The 22,962-nt window shown below is 45.3% G+C and overlaps 1 protein-coding gene across 1 annotated transcript in view; it reads right to left on the bottom strand.

The window, feature by feature from the left end:
• Positions 1-14,997: 14,997 nt before the first annotated feature.
• The window catches only part of COL15A1 (collagen type XV alpha 1 chain), a 105,127-nt gene continuing 97,162 nt past the window's right edge, over positions 14,998-22,962 (bottom strand). Inside the window, exons 38-41 of the mRNA XM_063081849.1 lie at positions 22,663-22,722; positions 18,479-18,664; positions 17,059-17,174; positions 14,998-16,066 (exon numbers count right to left, since the gene is read on the bottom strand). Coding sequence (XP_062937919.1) covers positions 15,853-16,066; positions 17,059-17,174; positions 18,479-18,664; positions 22,663-22,722 — 576 coding nt within the window. The 3' untranslated portion in view covers positions 14,998-15,852. The remainder of the gene's footprint in view (positions 16,067-17,058; positions 17,175-18,478; positions 18,665-22,662; positions 22,723-22,962) is intronic.

A 22,962-nucleotide genomic window follows, 5' to 3' on the forward strand; every position in this document is an offset into this window, starting at 1 on the left:
AGACTGAGACCCCGATTGGAGTTAGTTGGTTAATCAGCCAGAGTCCCAGCTGAACAGGTAGCACATTCAAAAGGGGTAACTTAAGGTGAGTTTAATAAAGGGATTATTTTCAAAAGGGATGGCAGGGTATGGAGAAACCACAAGGGAGAATACAGAACCCAAAGGTCTGTCAAAACACTAGTAATAGCAGGTGCACCTGCTGGACAGGTGAGGAGAGGGAGAACTACTGGTACGTGGAGAATGAGTCCTGTTCAGGAACTAAGGTTTTCAATGGAGGGATGCAGCCAGCCTTGCAGATTCCACAGAAAGGGAACTGGGCAACAAGCACCCCAGCTTCCCTCCCATGTCCAGCCAGTTGGCTGAATCCAGCTGGAAGCCAAGGGGCAGGGGACCCCACTGATGTATTCCAGATGAGTCGGGGTGCAGGACACAGAGCAAAGGGGATGTGGAGGAGCAAATGACCCAGGCAGCCTCACCATGATGAAGGGGGTCCACAGGGTCCAGACTTGAGCAGCACAGCCCAATAGTCAAGATGGGGAAACTCAGAGGGCACCAGAGATGACAAAAACACAGCCAAGCAGTATCCTCAATGAGACCAATTTCAGACCACAGGAATTGAGAGACCAGAAAGGCCCCTGGAAGGTGAGGGCACTATGTGCAAAGGCATGACCTTTATGGCTGAATTCAAGTGTCTTCTGTTTAAGCATAACAAAGTCACATCTTTGTAGAGATATTTTTTTGGCACTCAAGAATTGAATTCATTTAGCAATTTCACTTGCAGCACTAGGTTGAAATTTCCCATAAACTGCTCTCAAGGATATTTAGAAGCAAATTTGTAGCAGACACTCCATTATTTGCTTTATTAAGCATCCTTGAGTGACTCAGTGGAAAGATCCTTGTGCAGCAATTTAAAAGACCTCAGCATCAGACTTCACTCTGCCTCTAACTCACGGGGTCTTTGAAGTCACTCCATTCCCCTCCCTGGGCCTCATTTTCCTTCTCTGTCTTGGGAGAGGGCTGGCTGTGATCTCAAGATCCCTTCTGATTCTGGCATGCTAAGATTCTAATAAAGGCTATTGATCAGAACAAGTTGTGACATTTTAGCATAGCTGACTTGGCAGTCCCTATGTGATTCCATTTTGTAAACTATGATATTGTTTCTTTGAAATCTCTCTTTAAAATTGTTCTATTTCTCTGATGCAGCAAAGAAGCAAGAGAAAATAACTGCTTTCCGGTGGACTCATGCCCATGGAAACAAACCCAAGTATACCGCTACTAAAAAGAAGCCGTCTGCCACACTTCCTACTTATTTGGCTTTGGAGAACTGGACAGAGCAGAGTTGAGGAGGGCGTGACACTGCGCACTGAGTCATCACCTGAAATGGCTTCCTTCTCCAAGAGACTGCAAGGGTCCAGCTGCCAAGCTAGGACCTGCTCTCTTAACTCCCCGCCCCTGGTACATTCCTCCACAAAGGGAGACGTTTACGCTCACTTCCTCATTACAATTTCTGTCCACCAAGTTCACTTCTCAATTAAGTTAGAACAGAATAAAAACAAGCCTCTGAATGCTCAGTCTTTCTTTGGGTCCTGGCATGAAACCTGACTCACTGTAAGAGGAATCTGTTGTGTTTCCTGCCCAGCTTCCCTCTTCTTTCTTAACAGGGACAACTGTCCTCACCTTCTTCCTTTAAAGATCTGCTCCTCCCCTACTCCAACCACACAGTGGATTCTAGCGGGGCTGCAAATTACAGATTCTTGATGCACAGCCACACAGATGATGGCATTACCTAGGCCTGACATCCCCCAGCCACCGGAGTGATTGAGGAAACTGACCAAAGCTGGCCCGATCGGCTGGGACTTATGTCCAGTGAAGCAGGGAGAGGAGAGAGAAGCCCTCTCATTGCTGACGGAGCTGAGCTAAATAACATGAGCCAGGGCTTCTGGTAGCCATGCTTCCTGTGCCCTGCCCTGCCCTGGCCAGGACGAGGCGGTCTGAAGTAAGAGAGAACGAGGCCCTTGCACAGAGAAAAGTTGAGAGAAGTGATGGAGAGAAAGGGTCGGGAGAAGAGAGGAGAAAGACTTGACAATATTATCTATCTGGACACAGTGATGCTGATGCCAGGCACACCCTTTTGACAAGAGCCCATAACTCTCCTTTTCTAATTAAGCTCCTTTTAATTGGATTTCTGTCCCATAATGAAAGTAGCCTGAAGAATAAAATAGCCAGAAATTGGTACCTGCAAATGAGGAGTTGTGGCACTGGCTGAGGCAAGGTGGCGGGGAGCCACGAGGGCTCCTCTTTCCTGGGGGGAGAGCTGGAAGTCAAAGCCACGAGGGGGTAAGCAGCTAGGCAAACCTTGGCCAGCTGCTTTAAGAGGTCTGAGGTCAGAAGACGTCTGGATGTTGGAATGTGTTGGCTGTTTCTTATGCCCTTTAATGAGGCACTACCAAAAGAGATGTTTCCATTGAAGCTGGGCTGTTTGAAAGCAGTGGGAACAGCAGGCAAATAAGTCTCCTTCTACTTGCAGCAAGATTCCAAGAATGCTGAGAGTTTGGTGATCTTTTACCCTCAAGAACTGCAAAAGCAGAATTCTGTGGCTGGGAAGCGGGATACCCTGGGGGAGCTGGAGTCAGGCGGGAGCGGGTCATCTCGAAGCAGCATTGACTAGAAGACAGCCCAGGGCCTGTGCAGACGGCCCTCATCACTTGGCGCTTCAAGGCAGCTGAAGCCTCAGGAAGGGGACACTCCTCTAGGCCACTGCTCTTCTTTCGAAGAGCAGAAATCCCTCCGGTCCGGGGGCCAGTTTACTGCTGCTTGGTGGAATTCTCCCAAGTCCCCCAGCGTGTAGGACTCATAGGAGGACAGAAAGAACTTGCTCCTCTGCCAGTGAAGGGAGTCTTGCTGTCTCTGTCCAGAAGGGTGGGATATAGGTTCTCAGTTGATGACAACTGGAATTGCTACCTCTTTTCCTTTTTTAAATGGAGATTTTGCAAACCTATCTGAAGTGGTTTAATGTATCATTTAGTCATAGGTGGCAAGAACATGAGTATGTCCAATAGGCTTCTCAACTATAACCTGATCAAACTATTGCCTTTTCACTTATTTAACACATATTTATTGAGCCCCTACTAAGTGGTGGGTGCTCTTCTAGACTCTGGGGATACAATAATGAAGAGAACAAACAGACAACCTTAAACAAATCTTGCCCTCGCGGAGTCATTCCCACGCCAGGAAGTAGCACCACCATCCAGACACTGGCTGGACCCAGGTCCCAGGGATTGTGCTCTCATAACTGAGACCTTTCAGCAAGGCTTCTTCTCCTAAATTCATCCCAAATCTTCCCACTTCTCACCACCTCCATTGCTTCAACCATAACCCAAAACATCATCATCTCTCAGCTAAGTCACTGCAACAGTGTATTAACTGCTCAGTCCACTTGTCTCCAGCCCTACTCCACAATCCATTCAGCACACAGAAGTCACAGTGGTCTTTCCAAAACAAAAATCAGTTCATGTACTATTAAACCTAAGAGATCTGTGGAGAGCAAAAATCTAGGTAGTTGTATCTGTCTCAGAAATAAAATGAATGTTAAAATAAAATAAAATAAAATGAATGTAAGAGGTGAATAGGTGTTTGTGAGACTCTATGTTGGTTTTGTTTTTTCTGACAGTGGAAAATGTCATAATGATAGACGCAGTTATATAATTTGATGCCTTGAAAAAATAAAATCAGTTCCATTATATATGCTATGTCTCGGAGCAACCAGACATAAAATCTAAACCCCTTACCTTAGCCCACAAGAACCTCGGTATCTGCAGCTCCCCGCCCATCCTCTCTTATCCCACTGTCTTCGCTGCATTTACTCTTGCTCCAACTCCTACCAGCTGCCTCGGGCCCTCTAGGCACATCAAGCTACTTCACATCTCAAGGCCTTCACGTTTGCTGTTACTATTTCTTGGGACACTCTTCCCCCAGATCTTTGCAAGCCTGCCTCCTTTCCATTGTTCAAACAGGACATTGTTCAAAACAGGATGTTCAATGGGAATTTTCCTGTTGCTGGAAATTCTAGCTCAAGCCCAGAGGTGATGACAAAAGGGCTTTAAGCACGCCACCTTCTCAAGAGAGCTGCCCACCATGGCACCAGATCCCCCTTCTGGGGCTTACTAAAAGGTGTCAGGTCTACCCCTACCAGCCTTCCCCCATCCCTCCTTCTCAATCTTCATGAAATGACTGGGAAGGGGAGAAAGTGGGGAGTTAGGGTCAGAATCATCTGCCTTATGGGGAGTGCAGTGTTTGTGATAAGAGGTGACCCTCCCTCCTAAGCCAAATATTGGGGAGGCTTCAAAAAATAAGCCGTAGGTAGGGGATTCCTGAGAGAAGGGGACATTGGCATTCCCAAACTGGATATCACTTTCTAATTTGCCCTTGGACTTACCTGAGGAAGGTAAGAGATAACTGGCATTACTTCAAGGTGGAAATAGGGGCAGATGGGAGCAGCCTATAGTCCAACAGTTGCCCTGGCAAGAATGGGAGAATTTCTGGTCTAGCTTAGTGGACACTGCACAGGGTAGTTGGACTTGGGCCCACAGGACTCATCAGAATTGGAATGGCCTCCATGATGAGGGTGTCAGTGGCCACAGCATTAGCCAGAGCAGCAGTAACGCCCAACTAGAGAGGACTGCAGCTGTGGCCAGGTGAGTAGAGAATCTCACCCAGTTTCTTTTCTTTCTGTCTACCTCAGGAAGAGCCGGGCCTTGAAGGAGGAAGGAGAGGGGATCAGAGCTGGATCGCACTCCTTTCCCATCTTCATTCCTAGAAGTCAGGACACCAGCTCAAGAGCACTCTGTGTGAGGGCAGGGGAAGGGAGGAGAGATTTAAATAGAGATTGAGATTGGAGTCTTAAAGTAGGCTGGACTTCCAACAACTGGGAAGTTATGAGCTCTTCCTGTACCTGTCTTGGGCCTGTTTGCCCTCACCCTTCCCTACCCTGGCCCCCTATTGGGGGTGGGGACCTGATTCCTACAGGCGTGCTGCCCAAGTGGCTGGGTCAGCTGACTCCTGGCTCTGATCAAGGCAGGCACAGGAGAGGGACTGGAAAGCAGACAGCAGTAAAGAATCAAGGGATTCGGGCCGGGCCCGTGGCGCACTCGGTGGAGTGCTGCGCTGGGAGCGCGGCGACGCTCCCGCCGCGGGTTCGGATCCTATATAGGAATGACCGGTGCACTCACTGGCTGAGTGCCGGTCACGAAAAACGACAAAAAAAAAAAAAAAACAAAAAAAAAAAGAATCAAGGGATTCATCCTCCACGCTCTCAGTCTCCAGGGTGCTTCTGGCTGTGGACTCTTCCTCCTTCATGACTCCAGGCCTAGCATGGTCCAACTTTTGCTTTTTGATCCTAGCCTCTGGGCTCTGTTAGCACATCCTCCTCAATTTGCCCCTCTTTTGACAATATCTGGATCACCTTACTGTCCTTTGTTCAGTTTCTCAGCATTTCCATCACCCACATAACTACAGTAGTCCCCCCTTATCCACGGGGGATACATTCCAAGACCTCCAGTGGATGCTGAAACCACAGATAGTACCAAACCCTGTAAATACTGTGCACCAATTTGGTTTGTTTCTTCACAGTTTCATAGGTAGATTTTTTTTCATCATAGACCTTAGCATATGATTTTTTTCCCCTTTCTTATTAAGCCAAGAACTTTCACCTTTTCACTTAAAGAAAGCACTTTATGGCTTCTCTCTGGCATATCCCAAATGCCAGCATCATTACTTTGGCACTTTGGGGCCATTATTAAGTAAAATAAGGCTCACTTGAACAAAAGCACTGGGATCCCGTGACAATCAATCTGGTCACCTAAACAGCTACTAAATGACTAAAGGGCGGGTAGTGAGGACAGCATGGATCTGCTGGAAAAAGGGATGACTGATGTCTTGGGCGGGTCAGAGCAACGCAATGCATGATTCCATCATGGTACTCAGAACAGCCTAAGATTTAAAACCTATGAATTGTTTATTTCTTGAATTTCCCATTTAATATATTCCCAGTCTACAGTTGACTGCAGGTAACTGAAACTGCAGAAAGCAAAACTGTGGATAAGGGGAGACTACTGTAATTATCTGTATCAAATTTCCTGTTTCTAATACCTAAAGTGCTTTTGTTTTTTGTTTTGCATGGACCTTAACTAATACACTTTCCCGGATATCTGTAAAGGTCTATGCTATAAGGAACTATGCTTATACTTTAATCAAGACATCTTAATAAACCACTTACAAACATCTCAACTCAAATGTCATATCTTCATAATGGTCTCTCCATGCTAGTGTAGGCAGCACTTCTCACCCCTAATTGCACTCAACCCCAGGACCTTTGTTTTCTTTTAGCAGTTTTCAGTACCTGAATTCATCTTATCTATTTATTTGTTTGCATGTTTATTACCTATCTACCCGCCACCCCTGGAATATAAGACCCTCAAGGGCAGTTACTCTGTCTTTTTCTGTACTCCTATCTGCTCAAGAAATAATTAATAATTGGCTGACCAGCATCAGGAGCAGATAGAGTGGAATGTACATCACCCAGAGACCCTTGCTTGTAGCTCGATACGAAAGCTGTCACTTTGCTTGTCAACCCTTAAGGAGGAGGTGAGTGCATTTTTATTGCATGTGAGTTAGAGCATTCTCAGAATTATACATATTGAAGTGTGTGTGTGTGTGTGTGTGTGTGTGTGTGTGTGTGTGTGTGTGTGTGTGTGTGTGTGTGTGTGTCTGTTTAACACCTGAGGGGTGGGATGTAATGGACATCTTTTATTTTCACTCACCCATTACATTTTCTTTCTTCCGTAGCAGCCCCCTTTCTTTGTGGAACGGCTCCTACCTCACCTACAAAACTATCTCAGAGTGTTAAATATGAGGAGGTGAGCAGAGTTTTGATATGCTTTTAAATTTCATTTGTGGTTAGAATATTCAGATTTTTAATTTATTTTTGTATCAGTTTTAATCATTACAGTTTCATGGCACATTACCATTATATATGTGTTTAAAAATTCATACTAGTAAGTTATATATAGAATCTTTTAATTTTTGAAATGGCTTCTGTGACCGTGGTTTATAGCTTTTTCATTGTAATTTTGACTATGTGTGTTTTTTTCTTTTGCCAGAGGTCTGGTTGGCAGACTTGCCAGAGGTCTCCTTACTTTTGTTTGTTTTCAAATACCCAGCTCTTTGTTTTGTTTATCAATTCTTCTGTTTTGTAAACTTTGGTTAATTTGTTTTTGCTTTCTATCTTCATTAATTTTTTTTTCTCCTGCTGATAGGGATCAAAGATGTTATGACATGTTGGCATGTCAGAGATACTGTTGTTGCTGTGATACTGTTGTTGCTGTGACTGAAGCCAAAGAGCAGTGTACGACAATGTGGAGGAGGGGACCAGATTAGCAACTGACAATAAGGAGAGCGGAGGCTGGACTGCCGAGTGGGACTGTGGTGGATGCTTCTCGTGTCTGCATCTCACTCCTCTTGGCCACCTCTGATTTCAGCTATAGCTGTAGCAGACAGTTCTGAGTCACATCCTCCTTCTGGTGTCCCACCTCAGGACTTACTCGTCTTCCTCTGTTGTGTGTTAGGGCCTTTTCCTGATGCTAGGGAGCCCAGCTCAGAACTGCAGAAGGGTTTATCAGTGCAGAATGGTAGCCCATGGACAAATGTTCCGGCTTCCTATCCATCAGGTGGATGCTTTGGGGAGATATTCTACATACTTCCCAGAGGTCCTGGTAGAATCGATCTGCCATCGCTGATGGTAATGACCTCAATAATGTGTCTGTAAATGAACTTTTCCTCCTTCTCTATTTGACTCTCCCTAATTCCTCACTCTTGCTTCTCGGGATCACCTGTACCAAGTCCTTGCCTCAGGCTCTGCCTTGTGGGACACTAAGGCACTCGTCACCACAGTCTAGGAAAAGTTTGATGTGAACACAGAGCAGGATTGCTGTGGATTGACATCCCACCAAAATTTATTCCCCACTGTGACATTGTAAAGGAGATAGGAAATCCTATTATGGTAATTAAAAGGTGGGGCCTTGAAGACATGATTAAGTCGATGGTTTAATGGTGGTTGTGAGCATGGTCCTGAGGGCTTTAAAAGGAGAGCACATGAGAGTCTCTATCTCTCTGCTCCAAAATTTTCTGCCATGTGAGACTCCCACAACTTCAGCAGAGTTCTCAGTAACACCAGCTCACCACTAACAGCCAGTGGAGCACTGACACCCAGGAAGTGAATCTGCTCAAGGGGACAGCCCTGAGTTCCCTTCTCCCAGAAGATGCCCACAGATAAACAATGAATTGAATTAATTCCTGGGCATTTGCCCAGAATATTTGAAGGAAGAATTTTTGAAGAGTATTTGAGGGAAAAAAAGACTGGACTTTGTACTAATTTTGCACCTAGACGATCAGACTTGTAATTTAGGTTTTAAAAGAAACATGAACCTGTTTTATCATTATAATTTGGCAAGGTCTGGAACATATTTTACAACCACATTATCAACATTGCAACATTTCAAGAGTTCAGCATTTCCCCAAATTTAGTCATTTGCCTACCGTCCTTACAATATACCATTTGTACTGTTAGTTACCTCATATTTATCTTTCAACCAACACACTTTTTATGTCCACTTTAATTTCTTATTAAATAAAAATAAATGTGAAATAATGTATTTAGTGTCTACCTCTATTTTTCTAACACATATTAAAATAAACATATAATGATTAAAGTAAAAATCACATCAACTCATTATGTGGTATGCATACTACACATTGGGAAACATTGATTTGGACATAACTATAAATTGTCCTGACTTCATTTCTCATTAGATCTCTAGTGTGTTACAATGTTCTCTACTTTGTGAGAACTTAATTCTCTTCCAATTTCCGTTTGGTTATAATTCTTCCAGAAAGTTTGTTTCTCAGAATAGGTACCTGGAAGCTATAATTTTGAGTCTTGACATTGCTGAAAGTGTCTCTCTTTTGTTCTCAAACGTGAAAGTCTGGCTGTCTGTGGAGCTTTAATATCATAAGTTTTATTTAAGTACTGCTCCATTATACTGTAAATTTTAATATTGCAAATGAGAACTCTAATGCCTGTCCACATTGCTTCCCATACGGAAGTTTATAGGACTTTTACATTACCACTAAAATTCAGAAATTTTACCAGGTATGTCCTTGGGTATATTATTTGCAACAATTCTGCCTAGGACTCAGTGAACCATTTCAATCCATAGATAAAGCTTTTTCTTCAGCTCAAGAAATTTTCTTTTTTTATTTTGTCAATTGATACTTCTCTTCCATCCATTCTTCTTTCTTATTCTATGATTCCTATTACATAAATATTACAGCATTGTATCTATCTCCCTACCCCTTATCTTTTACCTCATTAATTTATCTTTTTGTCTGTGTTCTGAAAGGATCATATTAATCTTTTGATTTTATCTAATAACTCACAAGGTCAGGTTTCAATAGCATATATGCTATAGACCTATTTTATTTTGGTGTGCATACAGTCATTATTTTACTTTCGAGGACTGTTTCTTGTTTTCTTAGTATTCCATTTCATGCTTCTTTTACCCCCTGAAATTTTATTGCATATACAAATTTGAATTTTTAAAAGTTATCTCCTGTGTTTTGTAATAATTCTTTTTAAATAGAAGCCATTGGCTCTGACTGATCTGCCGGTTCTCTTTATGAGGCTGCTGCATCTCCTCGGATAATAGCTGGTGCTTGTTATTTACTGCTGTTCACAAGTATGAAATCTACATGGAAAAGGATCGATAGCTCTTCTGGACGCTGTCAGCAATTGTTCAGGTCTCTACGAACTTTCCCTCAGCCTTGGACTCCAGCCCCTGCTGGCACAGTCTAGTGGGTGTCAGCCCCAGAATGGATTTGCAGATGGGCCCTGCCTTTGCTGTGGTTGTGAGATATCTAATCATCCCAGATTCACATCTTCCAGAAAGTCCTCAAGGTTTCTGCCTGGTTGATGGTCTTCCTTTTTTAACAGTGGTGTTGCAGGTTGTTTTTCTTCTTCTTCTTACTTTTACTGCTTTTGTCATTTTAATAAGTAAGAAAGTTATTGTAAGCTCAAATTACTATCTTGAAATAAAACCTGAGAGGCTTCCTGTCAGATTGAGCCTGATATGGCAGGTCTGGGGTGACCCTCCCATACACCTCCAAATTCTGAGTGCTGGCATCCACATCTCTACCTGAGAGCTTTCTCTGGCAACTCAAACCCACTCTGCCTGTGCATGGCAGGACAGAAGTACCGGATTTTAATGCGGTGCCCCTTTCTCTCCCTCTTTTCAAAGACCGATGGGGATTGGTGTACAAATACCACAGCACCCTTGTCCCCTAGGTTGGAAACTCTGAGGCTCCCTGAGTTCCTAAGAGGAGAGTATGATCTAGTGACCCACAGTGGTAAGTGGATATACCCTTTAAAATCTGCTTTTTCTTCCCTGTCTCACTTCCCCACTCTCCTACTGAATATCTCCCAGGTATTCCCTGGGATCACCTTGCATATAAACCATTTGTAAATGAATCCTCCTCTAAAGGGGAGCTCCAATCAAAACACTGAGTGTGGCAGGGTTTTTAGAAAGTTCTCTCTCCTGGTGTGCAGAGTGAATTGGAGGAGAAGCTGGAGGCCAGGAGATCAGCATGGAGGTGTGAGCAGCAGTCCTAAGAAGGGTAAGAGGGGAACCGGCACCACATTGTCTCAGAGGAAGACCAACACATGCAGTAAAGCAAGAGAGCCCCAAAATGCTTTTCAAATATTTTGACATTTTAAAAAATCAAAGTAGTCATCATAGAAATATGCTGATTTTGCTGAACTTCCTAGCACTTGTTTTATGATTTATTATTGTTGTTGTTGTTACTATTATTGTAAGGAGCCATTCAGCCAATATTTGTTGAATAAATGATTAAATAAATGATTCCTGAGCTACTGGCTGAATGGCGGTGCCATTCACTGAGAGAAGGACCAAAAGAAAAGGAGCAAGTCTGAAAGGAGAGGAGGGGTAGGCAATTTCCTCCCCCCAGTATACCAGATAACAGACATTCTGGGTCCTTCTTGCAAGTCAGGGGCCTGGGCAGGCTATGCGGGAGGTATAAGACCATTTAACAGCCAACATGGCACATGCACCTGTCAATCAGAAGGCATCTAGCCCTAGTGTCCTGGATCCCCTATGGAGCCAGATGATAACATCGTATTTGTTGGATTATGTAGAGGATGAGCAGAGGTGCAGGATATTCAGGGTATTCAGGTATTTAGAGTATTCGGGGTATTCAGATATTCAGGCCAGGGTATTCGGGGGATATTCACTGATAGAGATGTACCAGTGAGTACATGTTGAGTCACAGCCCTCAGCTTGGAGATGGGCAGAGAAACCAGGCAGATTGGAGGATGTCATCTAGCAAGGCTAGAGTGAAGGCAACCCCACCCCCACCACAACTCACCGACTCCTGAGAGACACCCGGGGTGGCCAAGCATAATGAACACTGATTGGACACTTACTCAGGGCCAGAACTCCATTCCCAATGCTTCCACTAAATTAACTCAATGGAGAGGAGTTTCCATTAGTCTCCCTATTTTACAGATGAATAGACTGAGCTGCAGGGAAGGGTTGAGTGTAGAGGATTATCTTCAGTTACTTGGAGATTGCCTGTGATTTTAGGGCTAGAAGGTGGCAGAGTTAAAATTCAAAGCCAGACAAAGGCCTCCCTGCACTCGACTGCCCCATAAGTTGGAGTACAAGATGGAAGACAAAGGGGGGAAATCAGCCAGTGGCTGTTAAAGAGCTTTAAGGAGGCTCAGTGGTATCTTGGCGACCCAGGCATTCAAGCAGAAAGGTGCTTCTCCAGTTGCTAGGTTAGGCAAGGATTGCCTATGCACATATGCTTGTTCCAACTGGTAGGGTTTCTGAGGAGGTGGGGAGCACGGGAGACATATACACAAGATTTGAAAAGGTCTGTGGCATTAGGATAGGCCTGGTGGATTTAAAGAGTGGGGGCATCCTTTATCTTTGTACCTTCAAATCCAGACATGGTCCTGGGTACAAAATCATCATTCAAGAAATATTTTTGGATGGATGAATGAATACATAAAAGACCTGCTTGATCTTTGTCAAACATAGATATGATCCCAAATCTCACCTTCTTAAAATCTTCCCAAGATGCCATACCCAATGTAGGATAAAGTCTATATGCCTTATCCTAGAATCCCAGGCCAGTGTGATCTCTCCTCTGCCTATCACTCCACCACAACATTCCCCACACTCACCCCTTCCCTGCTGCTGTGTGAAAGAATCGCTTGTTTATCTGATTGTTCTGGTCCTCTCAACCTTCTGTGCCCTCGCTTTCTGCTCACTGCAACCCCCCTTGCATTTTGGGTGGAGGAATTGTTCCCTCTGCACAACTCATCTCTGGGGAAGGGAGGGCTGCCAATCACAGTCACAAGTGGGACCAATCAAAATTCTTTCCAGGAATTAGTGTATTCCCAGAGGGGAGAGGGAAGCTTCTCTTTCCTCTGTGGCTACTCTCTGGGGTGGTGGAGTCATATAAGCCTGGAGCTGTCTGCAGACACTCCCGCCACATGAAGGAATCTTGTCCTCAGTTGGAGGGAAGGGGCTGAATAGAGAAGAAAGCAGAACCAAGCAAACAAGACACACACACACACACACACACACACACACACACACACACACACACACACACACACACAGAGAACAGACTATGTGACCATGTGGCTACATTGCTTGAGTCTCTGCATCCCCTGTCCTTCCCAGTTTTATGAGCCAATACATTCCTTTTGGCAGGGGGTGGGGTTGGGGGCTGGTGAATTTGAGTGTTTCCCTTATTGACCAACACAAAGTGTCTTGACTGAGATTCAGCTGTACTGGATTGCTGACAGTGCCCAGAATCCCACGCTGTCCCCTACTACACTTCTTACAGGTTCCAGTGACACAGTACAGGCCACATAAAGTCCAGAGGACACAGGAGATACGAGGGCGGCCCCTATAGCCCATTCTCCTTGTTCTTCAGGCCACAACATGTGGCCATGTCCAGGTTGGCAGGGGGGCATCCCCCTGCACCTCCTGCTTCGTGCTCTCTGTCCCCGTCCCCCTTACCTTCTCTGTCCCTTTGCTCTGTTGCATCCCCCAAAGTCTGCTTCCTTGTGGGACCTGGGCCCCTGACATGGTTGGCAGCATTTCTGTCCTGGTTCTGCAGCTGAATAGTGGACTTCAGATGCTGCCAATTTCAGACCTTGAGGGTCTGCAATGTGGACTTAGAGCATGTACCCAAAAGACCTCTAGCACTGAAGATTAAGCGCCGGTGGCAAATCTTCTCTCCCTCATTACGCCTGAGGGTGCTAATCTGCTTCCCTGCCTTCAGGCACATCCCAGGCTTCCAGGCATGGAGGTGGTGTGAAGCTGTGGAGCCCCTTCAGCCCTTGTGTTTCAATTGTGTGACAAGATTCAGATGATAAACACTCAGGTTCAGAGAGGGAGGCATGAGGAAAGGGAGGCAGGTGCAGGGGTGGGAGATGCCATAGATGTATTGGCCATTGGTAGAGGGCCAGGCTAGGCCCAGAGAGGTTAAAGCTGTCCTGAGATGGGGCGGGGCTGACAGAGGAGCCTATGAGTCTTGCTGAAGTGACAGGGTGGACACCAAGCCGGTGTCTTTTGCATGTGACAGGAAAGCCCTGTGCAGGCCGAAGTTCAGTGAAGGGTCTTGAATGCCAGGCCCAGGATTTTGACGGTCATTCTCAGAGTCTGAATGGGGCTGGGTGGATTCAGGACCTCCTGGGAGGACCAGTCATACCTCCTCCAGTGCCTAAAGACAGAGAGGTGGGCACACAAAACTCAGTACTGTCTCCTGGGGTTGGCAAAAGTGGTCTCCCCTCCTTGTGGCTCTTCCCTGAATCCCCAGCCCACCCTGCCCCTTCTGTGGCCATGGCGGGCCTGACTGCAGTGGACACCGTCTGCACTTCATGACCTCAGGAACCCCTGCCCCTCCCCCTGCAGTTCAAGTCCATGTCAGCACCCCCACCCCCATCACTCAGCGGGTGGGCTGTGCTCAACAATGCACCTCCAGGGCTTTCCAACCTATAGCTGACTCACTAGAAGATTTCGTGACTCCCTAGAAGATTCTCACCGCTCTCCCTTTATGAAGCCCCTAAGTGGAGGTTCTGAGATGATTTTTTCTCCTCGATTTCCTTTCTCCTTGAAGGTCTATGAGGGTGAATTCACTTTGTTGAGTTTCAGGGCCAGCCCTGCTGAATGGGAGGAAATAGCCCAGCATGCCTCCTGCCTGGTGATTATGTTTCTCCTCCAGGGTCAAGCCGAGAGCCACACAGCCACACACCGTGGAGCTGGGGGGAGTGAAAAGGCAGCCTTGCACAGTGGTCCCCAGACAGATCCTGGGCACTGGAATGAGACAGACCCTGAGTCTGAAACCAGCCCCGCCATTCACCAACTGTGCCACCTGGAACAAGTAACTTCCTGAGCCTCAACTTTTTTATTTGTAAAGTGGAGATGAAAATACTAACCATGCAGTTATTATGAAAAGTAAATATGGGTCATATACATCTGATGTTTCATAACTGGGGGGCTGATATTATGCTTGTCTTATCCCAACCTCCTTGACGGACAGAGGCAAACATGTCCGGAGTCATGCCTTGAGGCAGTGGCAGAGTCACAGGCCATCCTGCTTCCCACCCTGAGGCTCTTCTGCACACCCGACACGGCCCCACCCCCCTGAGAGAGACACCAGGCAGCAGCAGATGAGCATGATGGGAAGATCTTTCAGTTCTCTGATCATTGCCTGAGGGAGCCCAAGTGGCACAAGGAATGACAAAACTCGCCCCAGATGGGCTTCCGCACTGGCATCGGAGAATAAAGGAACTAGGGAAAAAGTCAAACAGAAGAAAGCGCCTGGAAAAGATGTTTTTATGTTCACTTATGAAAAAAAAATCAAAGTATACAGCATGAAGATATATGGTTCTCAGAAAACTCATCCCTCTGGACCTGTTTGTTTCAGCTGCAGTTATAACTCAAGAACTGCCAAACGGAAGTCATACTATGGGGGTTGGGGGTGGGGAGGAGGGCTGCCAAGGGAAAGGTAGCAATTACGTGCTATTTTTTTTTCTAGTTTCAGATAATTTGGAGTTTCAACTTTTCCAGCAAGTCAGAGCTACATAAACAGATGCCACACTAAAATATGATTGTGTCAAAATATAAAAATCCTAAAGCATGATGACAATAATATTTTAGGGGGAAAAAACATTAAAGCCTGGCAATATCAGAAAATACAAATAGGATCATTTGAGCAGTTCTGTTTCCTTGTATGAACAGCAGTTGCAAATGATGGGTGTATGTGACAGAATGAAGCATTCGGTCTGCACATAACTTAGAAAGGGGTAACGTTTCTAAACACTGACTTTATAAGAAAACATCAAGGACGTCTTACACTCAAAAACAATGCTTAAAAGGAGGAAATTACTTTCTGAAGGATGCAGTGAGTGGAATGCCACAGCCTTTGTTTTCAACTTGCCCTTAACCTGTGTTGGGATGTGTTCACACTGCATGGGGTTTCCCGCAGAGTCTAGCACCAATATATGGATCAGATTTTGTCTTTGATCTGAGTCCTTTATGTTTTCAGTTTTGAGTGTATTGAGGTATGTTTTCTTTGGTTGCTGTCATAACGAACGTGTAATAAAAAACTGTAATATTTACAACATTTAAACATTTTAGATTTCAGTGTCAACTCTTCACATAAGAAAAACTGGAAAACTCTTTAAGAATCATCAGAAGATCATTACTTCCTAGCGTCTGTCATGAAACTGTTTTCGATACACAGAACAATTAGCCTATTAGCACAGCTGTATGCTTTCTGGTCCAGCATCTTCCCCGTGCTCAGCGGGGAGGCGAATCCCGTGGCCTGCATGTCCGCAGTTCGCCACGCTTCACAGTACTTATCCACAAGACGAACGCCATGGGTGCTGGAGCCATGCCAAACAACCTTCTGGGGCCTAAAAAGTAATTTTGTTATGTTAATTTTTGAAGTGATGCTTCTTTATGGTATATCTTGGTAAGCAAATTGGCATAAGTCTAGTGAATCAAGTCAAACTCCTTAACCCTCCATGGTCAGATGCCAAATCACCTCTCTATCCTCATCGCTTTTTCAAATGTTCTGAACACATTATATTCCACTCATAATCTGCTTGCAGTCGTTTTCAAATTATACCCTCTGCTTTCATGAATCTGAACCTTTGCTCATGAGGTCCCATTGTCAGGAGTGGCCTCTGTTTCACTTTCAGATCAGTGACTTCTTCTCATCTTTTAAAGGCCAATAAATGCCTCCTCTTGCAGGAAGGCTTCTCTGATTCTTACCCCTAAGTAAAAATGAATATTTCTTCTATGCTCCTATCATCTGATCTATTTCTCCATTTTACAGTCACAATATTCTTCTAGAAACATGGTTAGTTTGTGTTTGTCTTCCCCTGTGAGCCCTATAAGGGTAGGGGCTGCTGCACAGGTTTATTACAGTGCCTTCCAGGCCTGGCATCAGGCCTGGTATACAGTAGACACTAAGGGAAGGTTTGTTGAGTGTTCTATTCTCAACAGCACACAGAGTTTTCAAAGATTTAGAGTACAACTACAGCGTAGAGCTACAGGGTCAGCAGCGGTTGCATTATTTACGACTTATTAAGTGCCCACTGCTGGCTATAAGTTTTTACACGTATTCTTTTTATTTGCACAACAGTCCTATGGTATAGATATGATTATCTTGCCTTTTTGACAGGTAAGTCAGCTGAGGCTCAGAGAGTAGAGGCGCCTTGCCCCAAGTTTTCATATTGAGCTTCTGGACCTGAGTGTTCTGGCTCCAAGGCCTGGGCTTTCTCCATGTCCTCACTGTGGCTTTGTGTTGGTAACATCCCAGAGGGGCAGCTGATAAAGGTGTCCTGTTGTTAGGATGTCTCCTACAACTGTCTGTCACCTGAGGGCCTCCACTCCTACTTACCAAGAAGGATCTGTCATTACGTCTCGGCCATCAAAGGAGTAAATTGGAACCTGCGTATTGAACTCTCCTCCGTTGCCAGAAAAGATGGAGTCCCAATTATTAAAAAGTTCTTGGCCCTATGGAGACAAAAATAGCACTTTAGAATCATTATATCATCAGCCTACAAATGGACTAGATTTTTACTCATTCCTCAAGGCCCAGATGCCACCTCAAACTGAAGTACCCAACCCCAACCCCAGTGCCTAGACAGAGTAGAAACTCAAGGAATGTTTGTGGTGTGATTTTATAATCCATCCTTGAACCCTTTTGGTTTTACTGTCTTATTTCTTCAGGTAATTTCCCTTACTATATGCACATTCAAGGCTCCTCCCCATCAAAAGTGTGTTTTAGGTCTTTATTATTGTCATTTAAAAAATTTTATGCATATGTATTGAGCTTCAAATTTGTGCCAGGCCTAGTGCCAGTCTACACTGTGGGTGATATGAAGATGAATCTGTCAGTCCTTTTCCTGAAAGAGCCTGATCTCTCGTGGAGTGATCCAAGAATACAAATAATTCCAGTGGACGAAGGTGGGTGAACAGACCCTGGGAGAGGAGATGGAAAGTGCTGGGTTTGAAGTCAGGATGGAACTTGCCAGGCTCTAGGTTCCAAACTGGAGTACTGGGGTTACATGGACCAAAAGGTCTTGAAATACCTTTGAGATCTAGTTTGTTGTCGGGACCCAGGTGTCTGAGTATCAACAGAGCTGTCCCTCTGTAGCCTTAAAGGAGTCGACTGTGTCCATGGAGATTCGAGGAAACCCTTGAGGTCCTGCCTTACCAGCAAATGGGACAAAGAAATCCACCAGGCTTTGGCAGCTTAGATGCTCAGAGGGCACCAAATCAGGGCTCAGGACAAAGCGCCTCTGCCCTGGGACCAGTGTTCACCAGCTGTTCGCTGGTGCCACTCAACTGATGCCCTCTGGAAGGCATCATTGGGTGGAACCAAGAGCCCCAGACACAGGAGTCAAGGAGATTAATTCTAGTTTGCACTGACTTCAAGCAAACTGCTTTCTTCCTCTGAGCCTCAGTTTTCTCACCTGAGAGACTGGGAAAAGAATAACTACCATTTTTATTGGAAGTATCTATAAAGATATTAGAAAGTGCTTTGTAAACAAACACAAAGCTATATAAATGAAAGATGTTATTATTATTCTTCCTCTATGCTCCAAGAGTCGTAGACCATCCACACAGAAGGGCCATTGTAAATATAAGAAAACTGAGATCCAGAGAGGATAAGTAACCTATCCAAAGTCACAATCAGGGAAAGAGCTGGGCCTTGAACCCACATTCTTCTGTTGATGTCATGGAGTGGCAACTGCCTCCAGTCCCTGTGGAGACCGGTGCATCTGGAACGCAAGGGGAACAGCATCTGTTTTTACCTCGAGGTTCACTATTGGAAGGCTGTATCTCTCTGCCTTCCTCACAACTGTGGAGAGATCTTGCAAATGGGAGGATAAGAATGCTCGGTAGGTGGACAACAGCCCTGCAGCCCTGGCCTGCTGGAAGCACTGAAAATCAGCTCGAATGTCCCCAGAAAATGGCATGTTCAGAGCAACCAAGTGAAGCTGAAAAAAGTGAGAGAAAGGACAGTGCAGTTAGAATAAAAGACAAACTCCAACCCTCATAAACCATCTCATGTTCCTAAGAAGACCCCAGAGTTCATTTTATTCGACCTCTAACTGACATTGGAGCTGCAGTTTCTGCTTGACCATGTCCAGTGAAAGAGAGCTATGATCTCCCAAAGCAGCCTGTTTCTGCTTTCTGAACAGCTCTAAATGGTGGAAATTTCTTCCATAGATGTGAAAAACAAAACAAAACACTGCTGCGACCAAATAAAGCACTTCAGAGATCTGAATCCAGCCTGTAGGCCATATATTTGAGACCTCCGGGTCCACCCCTACCTCAGTTTCTGGCAGAGGCCTCAGCTGGCTTTGGTCCTGGATACCAGAGCTTCACCAGGATGTCTGCCTGCTGCCCTTTCTTCCCTCTCTTGAGTAGGCCTGGGCTGATCACATAAGGGACCCAGGGGAAAGGCATTGATGGGGAAGGACATGACACTTATTACTAAGACTGCTGGGATAGACCCTTCTGGAAACTAAGAGTCATAAAGTAATTCTAGTCTCACATCCCTGCCATCTTGGTCAGCAGCCAAAATAAGAGCCACCCCCTTGTCTGTTTTCTCACACTTTCTCTCTCCAAACCCACCCTCCCTCTACTGCCCTCTCTCCCAGCCCTTTTGCCATCCCTCTGGAATGCATTCCATAATCGAGGAACACTCATTCCCTGCCCCCCGCCCTTCAGTCTCATCTCAGGATTAACTTTTATCTCATCCACGTAGAGCTGGGGAGGGCTGGTACAGGGCCTGGGCCCAAGTTGCCAAAAAAAGAAAATAGTGTTAAACATCTTAAGCCACAAGACATTTCATGAGCCCCACACTGGGGCAGGAAGAGGTCAGTGTTTCCCCATTTCCATGCTGCCTCTCAGATCTGTCCCCATGTGCAGTGTCACCATGCTGGCGCTCTGCTATTTGAATAGCCAGTTGGCCACCACTGGCCTAGTGCTGCAATGTCCAGACGACCCCACGCAGTGCTTGCGCTTCTCTGGCCATTTCTCTCCACTCACTACCCCTTCCCTTCCCATTCTGTGGAGGAAAGACTCCAAGCCTGCCGCTGGCCTCAGTCTCTCTCTTTTTATTCATCCCTGGTTCTGCTGGAGAGAGGCGCAGGTTGAGCAGCACCACGCCCACCCTGCCCCCAGGGAGATGAGGCTTCTCCAGCAGGCCTCCCAGTGGCAGCACTCAGTGCTCTCCATTCCCAGACGTCAGCACAGGGAGGTGACTTCAGCATGCTGCGCACTCACCATGACCCCTTCCAGGCCACTAGACCTCAACCCCCCACATACCAACCCTGGACCTCTGATGCTCCTGCCATCTGCTATATTGCCCCATCTTCTTCCCACTCTGGCACCTGCGGAAAGAGACCCTATGGTCTCATCAGCTTCCACCTGGTGTGCTTCTGGGGCTGCATCAAAGGGCATTCACAAGGGGCCTTGATGGAATGAGGCTTCCCCAAGACCAGGGGCCACCTAAGAAAGGTGCAGCAGCAAGTGCAAGGCTTCCCTGCACGCCTCCCATCCCACCCACCTCCCCTCTCCCTCTTTAAAGAGACACACAGAGAAATGTCTGGAATTATGTTTGTTTCTGAATGGCGGGATGGGGTCCTTTTGTGTCTTCCTGTTTGTGTTCCTCTAATTGCTGGAACGTTTTTATTATGAATATGTATCATTTTTATGAATATAATGAGCATAGTAACGTTACAACAATCAAAATGTTATAATGGCTATTTTGTAGATTGTTGTAGTTTTGGCAAAATTATAGGTGATTTACTATTTTCTTCTCCATTCTTTTTATGCACTGTCAAAATTTTCTCCAATATGTATTACTTCGAATTTACAGAATACTATTTAAATTTTTTTTAGTTTGTTTTGGGGCTTTTTGAAGGGTTAAGTAAACTCGCTTCTCTCTTCTCTCACCTCTCATTTACTCCTCAACCAACTAGAATTGTATTGGCCACAATGCTTTGCTCTAGTTTCTAAATTTAAAGGATACCTTGAGTTCTTTTTATGGACCTCCTGGCAGCCTTTGACCCTGTTGGCTTCACCCGTGCTTGGCATTCTTTCTTCCTCTCTGACTATGGCTTCTCGGTTTCCTTCTCATATTTCTTCCATCAGTTCCTTTTTTTTTTCCCCTCCTCTTGAACCAATCCCTTCTCACTGTGTAGGTTCTCTTTTGGGAATCCTACCACCTCTGTAATAACTGTCATGGCTCTGCTGAAGACTCCCAAGTCTGTACGTCCAGTCCCGATCTCCCTGCCGAGTTTTAGACCTTCACATCCTGTTCCCTCCTATGTTCTTTTTTGGGAATCCTACCACCCTTGTGCTGTAGATTAGATGCCCCCCACCCCCAACCTCGATGAAGCTTAAATCTCCACTAACTGTTGAGGGTGGGAGATCCTACTATGGTAATTGAAAGGTGGAGCCTTGAAGAGGCCATTAGACTATAGGACCATGCTGTAGTGAATGGATTAATAATGGTGGTTGGGGCATGGTTCTGAGGGCTTTAAAAGGAGAGGGCATGAGGAGCTCTCTCTCTGTGTCTGCTCCGCCATCTTCTGCCATGTGAGACCCCCTGCATTGCTGTAGAGCCACCACCAAAGAAGACCCTCACCAGATGTGTTCTCTAGACTTTGGACTTCCCACCTTCCAAAACTGTAAGCAATAAATTTCGTTTTCTTATAAATCACCTAGCTCCATGTATTGTGCCATGAGCAACAGAAATGGACTAATGTACCCTATAACAATTGTCATGGCTCTGCTGAAGACTCCCAAGTCCACACCTCCAGACCCAAGATAGATCATATAGATTCTCTTTCCCAAGACTCAGAATTGAGTCAGGGAGTATTGAGCTCTGCATCTGCAAGGTCACAGAGTCAGGGCCAGAATCAGCGCCAAGGCAACGGAAAGCTGTGTGCAAGCTCATGTGACCTGTGTACTTGTGCTGGGGTGGGGATGCAGGGAGACAGGAAGAAAGACCCTTGCAAAAGGTGGTCTGCAGAGATAGTAAAACAGATTAATAGCAGGGACAAGAGTCCCCAGGCTGGGTTGTACTTTATGCAACTGAATTCCATGATGTTCCTATAATGATTTGAACAAGATCATTAAGCTAGCAGAGGAATAAAGTGAGAGTTTCTAATCCCAGCAACGAAATGATCCCTGGAAAGATTATCACCACTCAACTATCAAACAGAAATCTGGGCATCATGCTTGATCTCTCTCATCCTCATGCCCTGTATCCAATCGATGACCAAATTAGTCACTCCTGCCTCCTTAATGTCTCTCTAATCTGCCTACTTTTCCACATATTCACTGCTGTGATCCTGGTTCAGAAAACACAGGAGCCACCTAGCTGGTCTTTGGGCCCAGTTTGCTCCTGTCCCTGCCAATCCATTTGCACACTGCAACCAAATTAATTTCTGAAATGCCAATCTTATCATACCGTTTTCCTACTTTAACGCTTCAGTAGCTCCTAACTGCCCACAGGAAAAGATCAAAGTCCTTAGCTTGGCTTGCAGGCCCTTGATGACTGGCCTTGCCCTTGCTGACCTCTGCAGACTAAACTTCTCCCTTTTCTGCCTTGAAATCTATTCCCTTGGCCAGACTGAAATACTTGCAATTATAGGAACGTGCAATGCGTCCCCTTGCCTCCCTCTAGTTTTAGCTTCCCTCTGTCTGGCATTCTCATGTTCTTTTTCCCACTTGGCTCACTCCTAAACTCAACCTTTACATCTTGGTTTGGAGGTCACCACCTCGAGGCAGGCTTCTCTGACCTTCCTTGTATCCCCAGTAAACAACTTACTACACTCTATTGTAATTGTCTGGTGTTTGTTTGCCTCTCTCACTAGTCTATAAGCATCTTGATGGCAGGAACTGTGTACTAAGCAAGGGGCCTAGCACATAATATACACACACTCAGTCTTTGCAGAGTAAATGCATGAACTGTACTTACAGCAGGCTTCTCATAATTGGCACTTAAAATACGGTTAAGTGGAGGCTGAAGTTGATGTAGCTGTTATATAAAAGAGAAAAAGAAAAAATTCTGAATATGCATTCAATCTGTTATTCAGGGTAAACTGAGGTGTGAGTGCACTGTTTCTTGAGAAGATATTTTAAATAGTTTGTCATTGTCTTTAACTGTGACTCTTAAATGTGAAGAGTTTTATGTGTGAATTAAAAAGTCATCCTTAGAAAGGGAGGGGATATTCTAAAGACTTTTAAAACTAACACCGAACCAGGGAAGCAGAAGGCC

This window comes from Cynocephalus volans, chromosome 17, assembly GCF_027409185.1.
Source record: "Cynocephalus volans isolate mCynVol1 chromosome 17, mCynVol1.pri, whole genome shotgun sequence".
NCBI classification, from domain to species: domain Eukaryota; kingdom Metazoa; phylum Chordata; class Mammalia; order Dermoptera; family Cynocephalidae; genus Cynocephalus; species Cynocephalus volans.